At 36.3% G+C, this 16,105-nt stretch overlaps 1 protein-coding gene across 1 annotated transcript in view; it reads right to left on the bottom strand.

Annotated features, from left to right (window-relative positions):
• The window catches only part of PIBF1 (progesterone immunomodulatory binding factor 1), a 124,415-nt gene extending 109,274 nt beyond the window's left edge, over positions 1–15,141 (bottom strand). Inside the window, exons 1-4 of the mRNA XM_054385371.1 lie at positions 14,890–15,141; positions 13,888–13,988; positions 11,911–12,109; positions 5,909–6,028 (exon numbers count right to left, since the gene is read on the bottom strand). Of these exons, the coding sequence (XP_054241346.1) occupies positions 5,909–6,028; positions 11,911–12,109; positions 13,888–13,988; positions 14,890–15,141 (672 nt within the window). The remainder of the gene's footprint in view (positions 1–5,908; positions 6,029–11,910; positions 12,110–13,887; positions 13,989–14,889) is intronic.
• Between the last annotated feature and the right edge of the window lie 964 nt (positions 15,142–16,105).

Raw genomic sequence — 16,105 nt, 5'->3', positions numbered from 1 at the left:
GTGGAGGCCCCATCCCTGGAAACACTACAAGTGAAACTTGATGGAGCCCTGAGAAACCTGATCTAGTTAAAGATATCCCTGCTCATTTCAGTAGGCTTAGACAAGATGACCTTCCAGGGTGCCTTCCAACTTGATGCATTCTATAATTTTATGGTAAGAAAGAAGACTCTGAACTTGCCTGGTTTGCAACATTTAAAACCCAAACTAGTAGAGAAACTAAAGATCTAATGACAGACATCAGTTTCACTGTTATTCTCCAATGGAATGAACAGCAGCTTCTCACAGTCACTGAAATGAACATTTATCTAAATTTCAAGTACAAAAACTGAGTGACAATTTTTGAACACAGTTAGTAACACATAATACATGGTAGGGATTAGGTGATCTTTCAAAAAAGCCTTTGGGGATAAGAAGACAACAGAAATGCAGGGAAAAGATGAATCAGACAATCAAGCAGAAGCAGCATGACCTCTCCACACTGTCTACAGATAAGCCTGCAGAAGAAAGTGATTCTGCTTTTTAAAGATTATTTAAAAGAAGATCACTTACACAAGACAGCACTTTCCGTTCATATTCTAAGGTACCTAACAACCCTAGGCAAATGTAAAGATACTATACTACTGTGAAAATCAGTTTCTTTGAGTTATTTGGATGAGGTGAAGATGACATTTTGCTCCAATCTGTTTACATAGCATGCATTCAAAAATTGTATTTAGATAAATACTGTATTGCATTTTGAATATAACTGCCAAAAACTAGGGAAGTAGTTATGTATAACGGGATGAATGAGACGTCTCTTCTAGTATGTTGATATATACTTGGTAATCTGCTAAGGACTGCAGATACGACACTATCTGAAACTAAAAATTATAAACAAAAATGTTGAGCTACTTCCAAAATAGAAAAGTTTTGCAAGAAAGGTAAGAAAGAAAAGATTTGGCCTAGGTGCCTCTATTGCAAAAGAAAATGGGGAGAACAAAGAGCTCTTTCTCTCTGGATCTGAGTTGACTAGGATCTTCAGTGAAATATTCTCAAGTGAAACAGAACCTTGAGATCATTGTATTAGAGACTAGAATTAAGCCATTTGGTACTTCTGAATTTCTGAACGACTACTAGCAGTCTATACGAGCCATAGCTATATAATAAAAGAGGTAGAAAGACATCAATTTAAAAAAAGGGAACTTTCATAGATACATACCTGGTTTTTGAGTCTTGGAAATGTTACAAGCTAGTAGTTATTCGTAGAATTCTTTGCAGCTTTTTTTTCTGAACAAGATAAATATTAACAGCAATGAAGGAAAGGAGGCACATCTCTCACCTAAGAATGAGGTCTCATCTGTCCTTTCTACAGAGATGTGAAGACCAAGTTAACAAAGCACCACTTGAAAAAAATTGACATTCAGGGTCTGCAAAAGGGATCTAGTGTGTAGTCTTTAATTACTGATGTGTAAACCTGAGAAGAAATGTCGGAGAACACAGTCCTTCTGGAGTAGCAACAGTACACTCAATTTTGCAATATTCAGATACATCTAATGCCAACTGATCCTTTGAGTGCAATAGCTTAGCTCATTCTTTGAAGACTATAGAAATGTTTTTCCTCCAGCTGGGAAACATTATCACAGAAAAAATTGTTAGGTATGTCTAGAAAAATCTGACAGCTACTAATCCCAATTCAGAGATGAAGTCGTAGAAGAGATCTTTGTCCTACATACATGCAGCTTTGTCTTTAGGCTAACCATAGCTTTTAGATAATTGTCATGCTATACATTTGATTGCAAGTCCTGAAGGCAACTTTACATAAAAAATAGCTAAAGAAAGCAAGCCCTGATATAACTACATCAAGACTGAATTCCAGGAAAATATTGCCAAGAAACTCATAGCCAGAAGAAAGCAATACTTAATCTTATAGAGCTACAAAGAAAAGCAGAATTTCCTTCTCAGACTCTCCCATTCTTGAGAGAAACATGCAAGTAGTAAATTACATCTGTTTGAAGAAAGGTTCTAACCACTCTGGAAGCAAACAACTCTGAAAATAGTACACTGATGTTCAGCATGGGAACACACACATCAGCAACTGGTTTTGTTTCTGGGAAGCTCCTGGTAATGCAACACTACAGCTGGACTTTCTGTACCTCCAGAAGTGGTGGTGCCAACATTATTTGTTCTTGAAGTGCTGAGCACTGTAAAAGAAGGACTGAAATGAGTCTGTATGTACATTTGGTAACTACAATAACACTCTTTTCACTAGTTCCACCACCTCCCCCCTGTCTGTTGCTGCTACACTGGTCTAAATTGCAGATAAAACTGTAACACAGAAAGCCATAAACTTAGTGGCAGTACTGCCACTTACACACACAACTTCACAACCAGACAACAGTGACAAAGATCTTTTGACATTAGCTCTGTTTATCAGACTATGTTCCAGTGCTATAAATCAGTCTTCACACACTGTTCTCGACCTTAAGCTGTCAGCAGCAGCTCCCCACCCTCATGGGCCTGCCTTACAGATTGAGCAGGCTTTAAGTGCTAACTCAGAGTAGCAATAGACAATAACCAAGAGGACTTTGCTACAAAGTTGCAGTTTTAGTGGTCTTAGTCCTCAGCATACTAAGAATTAAATGAGGATTAACAGAAGCTAACACATATTTGGGACCTCCTGCCCCTTCTGGACAAACAAAATTAATTTTCATATACCTAGGGTACAAATAGAGGTAACAAATATTTGAAAGATGTCTTTTATGCCCTGAAGTCATGTATAAATGTTTTGCTAATACAAATTAACGAATGAATTGCCTAGAGATAAAGAACACATGGATTTGTCAAGTCTTAGAATTCTAATTAGTTTCTACAGGGCTACAATGACAATTCAATTTTTACAGGACCAAGCTTCCTAACTGGTACTGCTGAATGTTTAGAAATTCACCTGGCTAAGAACCTACAATACCAGGCTGCTGCACTCACTTTTGTGCCAGGCTAGCGCTATTGTGACAACAATGTGTTTTGTTTGGACTTTGTGGTTGTATTTTTTTTTCCACCCCCCAACAAAACAAAAAAATTATGGCAGCATAGCTAAAAATACTTAGCTGAAAACCTGATTTTATATAAACAATATTGGCTCTTCATAATAGCATTCAGAGAACAGAACCGTGATGCTTTGCTTTCTTGCAGACCAGTATATAAATGCTCATAAGCAGAGAAGTGTCTTACACTCACACTTTGAAACAGAACAGTAAAATCAGAGATCATTTTCTCTGACCAAATTAAAGAACTACAGTCGTAACAGTTTATGTTGGGTAATGGTTGTCTTAATTCATTTAACATCAAAATTTTCCTAGAGTTGGCTTTACATTACAGAAGTTTGGATTTTCTTTAAACTTTTTCAATTCTCTGTTGGCTAGATACACTTTCCTAAGTATCTATACCTAATTCTCTCATATTTCTCATCACATTATTTCTGGGTGAACATCTACACACATAAAATCTACTCAAACCTAGTCTGTCAGCCATGAACAACCAGAAAAGCCAGCAAAATCCTCCACTCTCAAGCCATTAATAGTTAATAGAAAGATTTAGACTGAACATGTATTTTAGTTCTTTCCCATGTCCCACAAAGAGGGGAAAAAAAAAAAAAACAACATGTTGAAACTCATTAGGAAGAGCTTTGATTATCTGCAATAGCAGAAGAAAAGGAATGCTTGTTGTATGAAATGGTTTATTCTCACAGAAAGAAAAAAAGATTGTTTTAACTTCAGTGATGACTGTATTTCAGATGCCAATTTTTCAGTTTCCCAAACCCAGAACAGACACTTTCTTGATAAACTACATAGAGAACCGAAATGTTGCGACTGTTGGAGAAATCTTAAAATTCAAGGGATATTGAATGGAAAACCAGAGGAATGATTTGGAGAATGTAAGCTATTAAATAACAGCTTCACAAGCTATGTTTCATGCAGCTGGAAACATTGAATGATTGCAATACCTTGGAAAAAAAACCAAAACAACAAACAAGCAAAACACCAAAAAACCCCATCCAACCAAAAAAACCCCAAACAAACCAACCAAACCAAACCAACACAAAAAAAAAACCAAAAAGGCAACAGTAAAAGAGCATGAGAGCTTATGTAAAACTCAGAATGATCTGTGGTTTATTTCCTGCTGAAAAATTTCTTTGCAATAAAGCTCACCTCTGTCAAAACAGGTCAAATAAGTTACCCCAACAATCCACCTTGAAACCACTTCTTCACAAGCTGCAAGAAACATGCAATCATGTTCACTGTAGTATACTAAGTACACTAGAAATTCTAAAGTACCACCACATACTGAGGATGCACCTCTTACCTTATTATCTGAAACAGCCTGAAGTACCTTGTTACAGTGACACTCATCAAGTCACTAGGTCAAATCTAAACTTGCCAGAAGCAAAATACAGAAACCCTTAAGTCTCTCCATACACAAAATACCTTGTATCAGGTCACATATCATTAAATATCCAAACTGGAACATGGGAAGTTCCACCTCAACATGAGGAAAATACACGCTTTCTACGTTTAAAAAAAAAAAAAGTAAGGTGAAGACTTGGATTTGGTGGGGTTTTGCACATACGGAAGAAACGTAGTAAGTGATCGTATCCAAAACCTCAGAATCCTAAGGAACATTTTTTTATTAACAACTGTAAGTAAGCCTCTTTTCCTTATGACATTTCAACATCTGAACTTCTTCCTCTGTATTTTTTTTTCAAAGGAGGTATTCACTCTCACTAATTGTCTCTCATTTTAAGCATGCTTATGCAAACAGTGTTTAAGCATTCGAAGAACCACCTCAGTTCACAGGCAACATTCTAGTGCTTCCAGCATCAAAAGGAAAAGCATAGTAAAATTCAAACTGAAAACTGCATCAGTAGGAAAGGTGGATACTGCCACCATGTGGTATAAAAAACAGAATTACAAATTTTCAAGAAAGGTCAATATACCAAAAAAAATTGATTCTAGCACAACTTCAATTACTGTTATTTACTATTCAGTTGAATTGCTGCAGCAAAAAATTAACACAGATCAGTCATATCTCAGAAGGCTGAAATACTCCTGCAGAATTGTATTAAATCGGAGCATATTAAATATACAATGAAGGGAAAAGCTCATGTAAATCAAAGGCAGCAAAATGACAGTGGCATTTAAATCCTTGCCAAACATGACTTTGATAAATATACTCTGGGTACCCAAAACTGTCTTACCACAACTCCAGATTATGCAGAAGTAAACTAAGGCAGAAATCATCCTAGCTGTATACATAAACACTACAAATACTTATAAATATCTTTAAAACAACCTTTTCCTTATACTGTTTCAACTCCTTTATGCTTTGAAAATAAAAAAATAAATATATTTAGATAATTTGTTCCTGTGCTTCTGGTGTTTATACCTTATTTCAAATCCAATTATCTTTTTCTTTAGTATAGAATAGAAAAATTAAAATATAAATAGTTGAAAAGCAAAACAAGCAAGATGCAACAAAAAGTAAAGCAAATTACTACCAAGACATCCCCACCTTTAGAACTACACACTGAACCATCACAGTGTCTTCAACTACTGCTGGATGGATTTCCTGTCTCAGTTTCTCTACCTTGAGCCTTGTCCTCAAAAAGCATGACATAGTTGCGAAGAGTCTACCCCAAACCATCTCATGAGCAAATCTTTCAGGGTAGCCATACCATAAAATCACCTGTTATGTCAGGACATACATAGCATGTTTCCCTCTTTCCCTCCTCCCGTCAGTAATTTTTATACAGCAAAAAAGCTTCTCTCTCTTATACATGAATAACTCTTATACATGAATAATCTGTTTGGAGAAAGATTTTCACAGTACATATACATATCTACACAGTTTTTTCAGATAATTAAGGTGCACAAACCTCTGTAAGACGCTTCAGTTGGGATTTGTAGCCACTTAACTCTTCTACTAAGCTCTCCTTTTTCATCTGTAGATCACTTAGTTCTTTCCTTAAGGAATGGACTACTTCATAGAATCGGATCTAGAACAAGATATACATTCAAAATTGAGACTAGAAAAATTGCAGTCAAAAAACTACAATTCCTTTTTACAAATCAGCAGAACATTTTGTGGCAGTATTTCAGCAAACAATTTCTAGCGCATATTAGGAACCTGATTGGCCTTGTGGAGGTGGGGAAGTGTCAGAATAAAGACAGCATCTTTCTTCAGCCTTTGACACCAGCAGCTGAGAAATAATGTTTGGCATTGCATAAAAATTAAAAGAAAAAGAAAATAATGAAGGTAGACATATACATTTCTTTATTTCTGATCATCTAAGGCAGTTCCCAGTCAGCTTGCTTCACTAAAAAAAGAGGTGCTAATCGACTACTTGCTCCCCACCCTTAGGTGCACCAACTTTAAAGCCTTTTGGATTTAACAGCATTTAAAAAAAACAATGCTGAAAAGCCTATTTAGTAATAAACTAACTGAACTTGCTAACTTCCCCCAAGCCAATATAAATTTTTATGGGGTGTGTAGAAACAGAGATGAGCTTTGCTTTCTTACAGTTCAGTGTGCTGAATCTGCACCAAGCAAAATGCAAGAGCAAGCACAGGAAGCGGGAACAGCACATAACTATGAAGGAGCATGACACACACCCCACACACACATTCAGCATTGATTCGCTGCTATACAGGTTCAGCTTCAGCTGCATCATGCAACTAAGCCTCTGATAGGCTCTACTCTGCCAAATTAACGCTGAAAAAAGCCTTGTAAAAGGATTAAAAAAATAAAATAAAAAACATTAAACACATACTCCTCTCTCAGACAAATAAGATCCATAAAACTTTTCCAGCACATTTCTACTGAACAAAAACAAAACAAAAACCCAAACACACAACAGAAAAAAAAATCATAGTAAACCACAAAGTCAGTTGTAGAATACAAAGAGACAGAACAAAGAAGAAAGAGCTTTTTTGATATACACCCACACACACGTACTCAGAGGTTAGTACTCCCAGATTAACTCAATGCCTTCAAATGTTTGTTTTGGGGGATGAAAAGAAAATAAAAGATAATTAAACACGATTTTCATGCAAAAGTTACTCGATACACCCTTACCATTAATGCTTTGTTTGATATATGATTAAAGAAGAAATACAAGCAAGAAAGCAAAGATAAGCATTTAAGAGCAAGCTGTACTACACTTCCATGCAGAAGGAAGACAAGTTTCTGTTTTGCTACCTGTAAATAGCAGACAACAAGGAAAAGTTCCGGGTATATTCCATATAACTGACTGCATACAATTCTAAAAAACACAGAAGCCATGGAAATTTGCAAGGTACATACAGGTGTAGTTTGCTTTATACAACAAAGCAAGTGTGCAACATGACTGGAAGACTAATATCAAGGCAGAAAAGTGAAATCTTCTAAGAAGTGGTGGGTTTTTTGTTTCTGTTTTCAATTTTTTCCACATACTGCACATGTTGTAAGTTACAGTTGTTTGAACTTGTTGCACTCAACAAGAGGGCTTCATTTTTCATCCTTACCTTTAGAAGCAAAATAAACATAAGCTAAAATAGGACATCTGCTATAAATTTAATATTACTTTTTATTGAAAATAAAAGTAAACTTTCCCAATTTTAATTTTTTTTAATATGGTAACAAGGGATTCTCAATTTGTTATGTTTACATTTACACATTAAATGAACAAAATGAAGGATGTTTTTTAAAACTAGAATTAAGTTTAATCCAAAATAAGGTATTATAATTTATTTCTTAATGCTCTGAATATTCCAAATGACAAACTAATCATCAGATGTTAGAGTTAAAACTATATATGGTCTTTCTGATCTGGGAAATGAAATAAGTGCACATTATTCCCTTACTTTACTATTTTATAGTTACTTTTTTATTGCAATATTCTATTACTTCAATATTGAAGGAGTTTTTTCATGTCCACCTATTAAGTCACATTACTTCTAATGGATTTGCATGGAATCAAACAATGAAGTTAGTTTTGTGGGTAACTTCCGACCTACAACAGGGTTCAACTACTTCCTCAGGAAGAAAAAAATCCAAACATGAGAAGTGTGCATGCAAAGCACTAAGTCAGTACAATTTTAGTCTCTTAACTACAGTTTCTACTGACTACATAGATCTAATTCTTTTTTCTTAAAAAATATCCTTGTCACTAATTGTTACTAAAGCACTGGTTTTTTTTAAACCACATCCAGTTTCTCCCTTAAGCTACTGTATTTTAACTGTGACTTCCCTAGGAAAACTAACTTGGGTCATCACAACACACTTCCCTAACAACAACAATTCTACAACAGATTACTCAGTACCACACCAAGATGACACAGGATACAGGTATGAAGGATAAATATACCTGCACAGCCTTCCAGTAAAAGGTGAATCCATGGTAGTAAGTGCAAACGAATGCAGCAGATGAGAAGGTTGTATCAGAAGTTCAACTGTTACTGTTATTTAGCTTGCCTGATGGTCAATAAACATCTGTGTAACTCAGAGGTCCAAGCACATGTTGCTTTTTTTGTCAAGTAGAAACAAAAATTCCTGTAATAGGTTCTCAGAAACAACTAAGTATCTTTAAAATTACCCATTTATATAGATCTGCTGTAAGGCAAAAGTTACCACTTTCCAAACAATTCTGAAAAAAACCTCTTTGCATATGCCTACCACTTCTTATGGAAAGCTAGAGTCAAGCTAAAAACAGGTGAATGCAGAGGACAGGAAAGTTGGCTTCCGTTAAATGAAGTTATGTGAAAGTAGTTTCATCAGTTAAGTGCCTTCTTAGAGTACAAAAATCTGTAGTTAACAAAATGATGCAACTAAAAACATGGTGAAAAATACAGAATTTGCAGATAAAATATTTCACCAAATTGTTTACAAATCATTACAAGACACTACAAAAGAAGCTTGCTTTACTGAAAAAATGAAGTGTTTCAGCTGCCAAGCACCAGTTTGACAACCTGAAGTGTTTCAAAATTTGGCATAAACTGTTTCTAAAAAATCATTTTTACAAAAAAATTTAAAAACTAATTATCTACACATAACTTGAAAACAGAACAAACATGACTTTAAGATGCTTAAAACATCATTTATTTATCATCATAACATTAAACACTGCTTAATCATTGCTCTAGCATGGCACTATTGCACCCCTTTGTGGAAGAAGAGTGAAAAAACATCTCACATTCTCATATTTTAAACTTGCTGTATCTTCAAATACCAAACCTGCTGTTTGTCCTGTATCCCAGATTTCAAATAGAGTAGAAGTATTATATATACATTCACTTCTCTCCCAGCAAGCTCTAAAGTACTTTATAATTGAGAAACAGAAAAAACAAACAGCTTGGAAAATTCTTGCTCAAGTTTTCTCTAAGAACTTGCCTGACAAGGAGAATTTTATCCTAGTATCAGCAGACTACACTGTCTGCACACAGATATGAAGTCAGAGATTATCTGCCTCAGAAATGTACAATTCCCCCTTGGGCAAGCAAAGCAGAAAATAGTATCAGAAAAATTACTTTTTCCCTTCAACATACTCTTCCTAGCCTTCAGATACCAAATGGATGCATAGATAGGACATGCAAAACAGTTCTGTAGCCCTCCCCCCATATCAGTATCAGCTAAATAGCTCAAAGTAATGCCAAAACATCATTGATACTCTCAGGTTCATGCTGTTCCTGTTGCTAAAATTATGTTGAGAAGCAGCAGAAAACATCATCTCACTATGGTACATCTTTAGAATGTCCTCTCCAGGGGGAAAAAAAAAAAAGCCACAAACCAAATTTGGCCTAAAAAAAAAAAACAAAAAACCAAACTTCTTCAAAATAGAAAGTGATGCATGTGTAAAGAAGAAAGGAGAGCTTCACTGAACAAGCAGTGGAGTTTGAGTCACAAACAAAAGCAGCATCTACTGGCTGAATGTAAGAGGAAAAGAAAGGTAGATTAAGAGAAGGTGGCTGTTGCTCAGCTCTCCCACTTCACAACTTTTTTAGAGCCCCTGTCTATTCACAATCTAAGTGCCCTGATTGTGGTGTGACAGCTTCCATTAAAGCTGTTGGCAAGGTTACTAACTCCTGGCATACGTCCTCCCCAGCTACAAAGTCTTTTCTATTGACTGTCAACCAACTCCTGAAGTCCTGGAGCTTCTTGGAGATCTATTTTAAGCAAGACGATGTGGATTTCAGCTTGTATTAAAAATATGCTTTTTCAACCATGGTAGTGCAGGAATCAATGAAAACCCTCAAATACTTCTACTGAGGGCAGCAGGTACAGTAGACAGCTGGGGATAACTACCTAATAGGCCCCAAGCTAAGTTTTATTGTTTTTCACTCATGAAAGAGCTGTATGATCTTCCTAGTCCAAGTCCAAGTTTTGTCACTTTTGAAAATATGTTCCCAAGAACATCCTTTAGATAAGAATGCAAGCTTTACTTCTAAATATCTAGAGCAGTGTATACCATGACATCAATTCATCAAAAGAACTCGCTCACACAGCATTTCTATCTCAAGAAACGCACCAAGCTTTTTAAGATTGTATTGTTTACAGCTTCCTTAATAACTATAAATAAATACAATGCTCATACTTTGGTGAATTAAAGTTTACATGGCTTAAATCCTCATCTTTCTCAAAAATGAGCCAGGATGCTCTGGACACATCCCACAGTCTGAAGGCATTGTCTTTTTGGTATAAACAGAATATCCCTCTTCCCCTCCATCTACCCCTAAGCCACAAATAACAAATGTCTTCAATAAAGGAAATTAGTATTAAAATATACTTTAAGATAAAACATATCTTCTGTGTTTAGTCAGATAGAAAAGCACCAGATGGAAAGCAGAAGGGAAAGGTAAAAGATGTTTGCAAGAGCCATTTTAACCTGTGGCTTTGGCAAGGCAAGTCAAATCCCTGTTTTCAGCTGCTGTATTTCTATCATCAATGTGTGCCCACCATTTAATTCTAATGCTCCATCTACTTAACGTTCTTAAAAACACATCATTAGTTCTACTCTAAGACATCACTGTTTGGGATTAGGGAGAGCCCCTCTTTACTGCAATCCAGTCATAATGGACTGATCCAGAAGCACATCTGCCTCTGAAGGTCCTTCATTTCTATTTGGGGAAGAATAAGAATTCTAAGAGTACAGACTGACTACTATATGCACATCCCTTTATTTCTAAATAAAAGCAATTTACAGTTTGTGGTGGGTTGACTCTGGCTAGCAGCCAAGCACCCAGATGGCTGTTCACTCACTTGCTGCCCCCAGTGGGAACAGGACAGAAGAGACAGTGAGAAGAAAAGCAAGGAAACTCAGGTAGCAAGTGTGGAAGGAAAAAAATTAAAACAACCAAACACATACAAACAAAAAAAAAAAAAACCAACCCAGCCAAACACACAAATAAACAAACCCCTCCACACACACACAAAAAACTCCACAAGCCACCAAAACCAAACCAAGCCAAAAAAAAAAAATCCATGCAAAGACAATTACTCACCACCTCCCATAGGCAAACTGATGCCCAGCCAGTTTCTGAGCAATAACTAACTACTTGGAAGCCATTTCTCCACCTCCTCTTTCTTTCTCTACCTCCACAGTTTACACATCACTGAGCATGATGTTGGCCAATTCCTTTGGCCAATTCAGGTCAGCTGTCTGTTTATGTCCCCTTTCAACCTCATGACCACCCCTACCTTGCCAGGGGCAGTCAGAGCCAGTCCTGGTGCTGTGCAAGCACTGTCCAACAATAGCCAAAACATAGATGTGTTTTAGGCACACATTGTTTTAGCCACAAATTCAAAGCACAGCAAGATTCAGACTGCTACGAATAAAGTCAACTCCATCCCAGCCAGACCCAGCATACAGCTGTATCTTAAACCAAGACAAAACACAATACTCACAGAAACATATTCAGGGATAGAAAGCTCATCTTCAGGAAGAGACTTTAGCTTCTCATAGCTATGATCTGTCAATTCCAAGTCTCGCAAACTACGACGGATATCTCCAGCCCTCTCCCTTAGTTGGCGATTTGTGTCCTCCAGTTGCTTCTGTCTCAATAAAATAGTTTCCATTTCTTGTTTCATTAGAGCCTGATGTTTTCTTCAAGATTTATTTGAAAACAGAAGATATTAAGTAGTGAGTAACACAAGTGACAAACCTTCACAATATCCTAGCAAGGGAGTGAGTGAGTTATCCTCATTTTGCAGAGGGGACAATTTGCAGATAGAGATTAGGTGATAAGCACAAGAGCATACACCATCATGGTTACACAATCATATCATTCACAGTACACATAAAAATACAGTAACTTTATTGACAATACAAAGTTGAATCTGAGAAGTAACAATCTTCACATATGCTGTCTTGAACTTAAAAATTCATCTTAAATTACCATTTAAAAAGTCAAGAATATGAAAAAGCAGAACAGATTTACACAAAACCCCAGAAACTACTACATCAACAAATAAGCAGTCATAACTCCAGTTTGGGTCTTTCCAAGTTTCAGCCTATATGCTTATGGCCTATTCCACACACACAACTCTTCATTTTCTATCCAGTATCACACAGAAACTCAGGATCACTTGAAAAAAACCCCAAACACAAAAACACAAACACCACTACACTTAAGCAACCTTAATTACAGCCTTAAATCACTATCATTATTATTATCACAAGTGACAAGATATTAAACAGTGACAGAAACTGCCTATCACTTAAGACAGGCTTCAAAGGTTTTATTTAAATCAAAGGCAACTGATGTATTTTTTGAGGTTTTAGCTGTAACTCCTGAAAACATACTCAAATTAAATAATTTTAAATTACATCTGAATGTGTTTTGAAAACGTAGTTTTAGAACAGGTGCTAGTACTACAAAGGAATGTCTGCCTCACTGGTTTCAAATAGAAAAAGTCTCATGTTAGTAAAGCTGCAACACAGCAACTTATTCTGCATATAGTGCATGATTCTGTTAAATGGGAATGAAAAGTGAGGTAAGAGAAAGGCAGGAAAACTAATGAAAAGACTAGGGAAGGTAATTAAAGTTTTTTATGCCTATTAATAATTTGCACACCAGTGCATTTTTACAGAGCATTCCTCAGGTAACTCATGTATGAAAAACATAAAAATATTCTACTCTGGTGTCAACAAGCATACAAAATGACAGATATTTTTCTGACAATCTGCTGCTGCTCTTAGTTGAACAACTTCACTGTAATTCATCTTGGACATGGCTTCATGTCCCTTAAACCTGCTTTTAGGCTTACTACAGAATGACTTTGAATTAGTCACATCCTGTTACCTGGTGCATCCCCTACTTTAATATGAGACTATTAAGTAAAACATATAATTGACAAAGTAGTTTGAAGAAGTCTGCTAGCCAGTCTATTTTCAGCTATGGGTTTAATCAAAATGTTTCATGAAAACCAGATGAATAGTAAGATTCTGCATCACCAGTTCTGACCAATAAGCAATCCTAACTGGAAGTGCTAAACATTATTTCATTACCTTTTCCAAGTCATCTAGACTGCAGAGTTATTAAAGATTCCATTTAAATTGATGGTAAATTTGCCTCCTCTGCTTACTCCTTTTGCTCCTTACTGAGAATCCTTACTAAGAATGTTCATACTCCCAACTCCTATTAAGTTTTGAATCCAGGTAACAACAAAACCAAATCCACAAACTTCAGCCAGTGAAAGTTGAATTCAAATTTAATTGTATGTATATTACATATTTAAATTCCATTTTTAGAATGGAAATACTAATATGATCTGTGAAAGAAATCTGCAAAACATAAGTTTCCAATAACAGTCCATTAATTAATTTAAATTCATATTAGTAACTTATTAAAGATGAAATTCTTAGTTTTACTTGTATCATACCTAGCATCTTCTTGCTGTAATGCCAGCTGGCTATCCAGTCGTAAAGACAACAGCTGCTTTTGATGGATTGCATCATTAAGCTTCTCTTCTAGCTCTTCAATCTAAAGAATACAAGTATAAAATGAAAAAAAGAAGTCACCTTGATAATTTTAAATATTAATTATTGCAATATTTTACATAAAGCACAACCTGGGGGCGGGGGGTGGGGGTAAAGAGGTAGAGAGCTCAATACCCCAGGATGTGCCACCATGTTTGTCTAAAAAGACCTCTAAATATGCTAAGGCTTCATTAAATATGATATGGATTTTGCTCTAACGAATGAAAAATAAAAAAAAGCCTCAGTTACAAAATTTATCTTTTTCAGGCAAATAGCTACTTGTTAGCCAGTTTGAAATCAGACTTAGAGCAGCAAGCCAGTGAAAGCCACAGTTGGTATATAGCAGGTTGGAAATGCAGACTGCAAACAAACATAGCAAAGCTGTGACACCTTCCTTAGTTTCATGCATCTTAGTGGAAGCAGTGCACAACAAAATCTCCTGCTGTTAGCATGTTAATATATTCTAGCTACTTCTTCATTATTTCAGCATTCATTTTACTTTTCCTAGTATTTCACAAGTTCAGGTTAAAAGGATTAAAAGTCCCTATCAAGCTGCTTACACTAGTGATAAAAATATTCTTTATTTCTGAAAGAAAACACATAACTTTCCTTTGTTTTTAGAAAAGCAAAAGCTAACACAATCCCACCTTATTAATTTGTAAGTATAATGATTTGGAGCTAAATTTCACAAATCTTTGTTTCCTCCGTTTTCCTCTTCAAAAATATCCCACCATAAACAAAACCAAACACTCCCCTATCCCCAAAAAATCCAAAACAAAACAGAAAAACAACCAGTGTAGGCTTTCTGCATGCAATTCACAAATGCATTTCAGAAGTTTCTACCATACTCTGAGAGCATCAGAACCAAGAAAAGATTATACAAGAAAAGACACAGCACTCTTTACCTTGGTCAAATATTCTACCTTCAGGTTGTCAATCATCAGGTTTTTCTGCGATAATTCTATTTTAAGCAGTTGAAGATTATGGAGCAACTCTTTCCGTTCAATCAGCTGCTTAGTGATTTTAACAGTACCTTCTCTCTCTTCAGAGGAGGAAACATCATCAGTTGGCACTGTGGTTTCTAAGCTAATATCTTCAGACTCCAAGGAGCTGGAAATGTTTACTTTCCTGATTTCCTTAAAGCTTTTATGTGACATTTTCCTCTGCTATCTTCAAAGCTCTTTTTAAGTTATACTTTGAGATGAGCTTCCTGTAAGAATCAAAACACTTATGTGAAAGGTCATTACAAAAAAATATCTAGCTAAGCAAGACCACTAGCAATACTTCTCAGCATCACATTAATGTATTTTTTTTCGTTCACCCAAGATATGCATTCTAAAAACAGGGTAGTTGCCTAAATCTTCCTAAGAAATTATTAAGCAAGGGCTTGACTACAATAAGCTAAATACCAGAGGGAATCGAACTTACTAGTAAGATCTTACAGTGCACACACTATTCACACTGTCAGAAGGGCAAAACTCTTGAGACCCATGAGGTAAACAGTGTAACATCCAGAAAAAGGCATAACAAGACTTATTTGAGAAAACAGTTAAGGAATACTTTGATAGCCACCTTTGTCTTCTTTAAAGACGTAACTCCATTGTTCTTAACAGACGAATTTTCTTAATCGTCACACATTTTCACGACCACTTGGTGCAGACCACAGCTTTTACTTGAGATGCACTGACTTTGTTCAAATGACTTCAGAGAATGTTAGGTTGGAAAAGACCTTTTAAGATCATAAAGTATACCGTTATCAACCGTTACGAAGCCCACCGTTAAAACATGGCACAAAGCACCATATCTTTTAAACACCTTCAGGTACGGTGATTCAACCACTTCCCTGGACAGTTTGTTGAGGCCTTTTCCTTTTGTCCTATCGCTTGTTACTCGGGAGAAATCACCGAGGAAATGCTGTCCTCGGAACCCAGGCCAGTTAGTTCCATGCGGGCTGCCCTGCGGCGAGGGGAACGGAGTCTGCCAGAGGTTAGCTCTCCAAAGGGCCGCTGCCGCCTCCGGTAGGGCAGCGCAAACCACCCCCTTCCCCAAAGCAACTGCATCTCGGGGAAAGAGCTGCTGTTCTGGGTACGCCGCGGACAGCAAAGGTCAGCGCCCAAGCAC

Source organism: Indicator indicator, chromosome 1 (genome assembly GCF_027791375.1).
Source record: "Indicator indicator isolate 239-I01 chromosome 1, UM_Iind_1.1, whole genome shotgun sequence".
Lineage (NCBI taxonomy): Eukaryota > Metazoa > Chordata > Aves > Piciformes > Indicatoridae > Indicator > Indicator indicator.
Note: the sequence above shows the minus strand (reverse complement) of the source record. Positions and strands in the feature narration are given on the sequence as shown.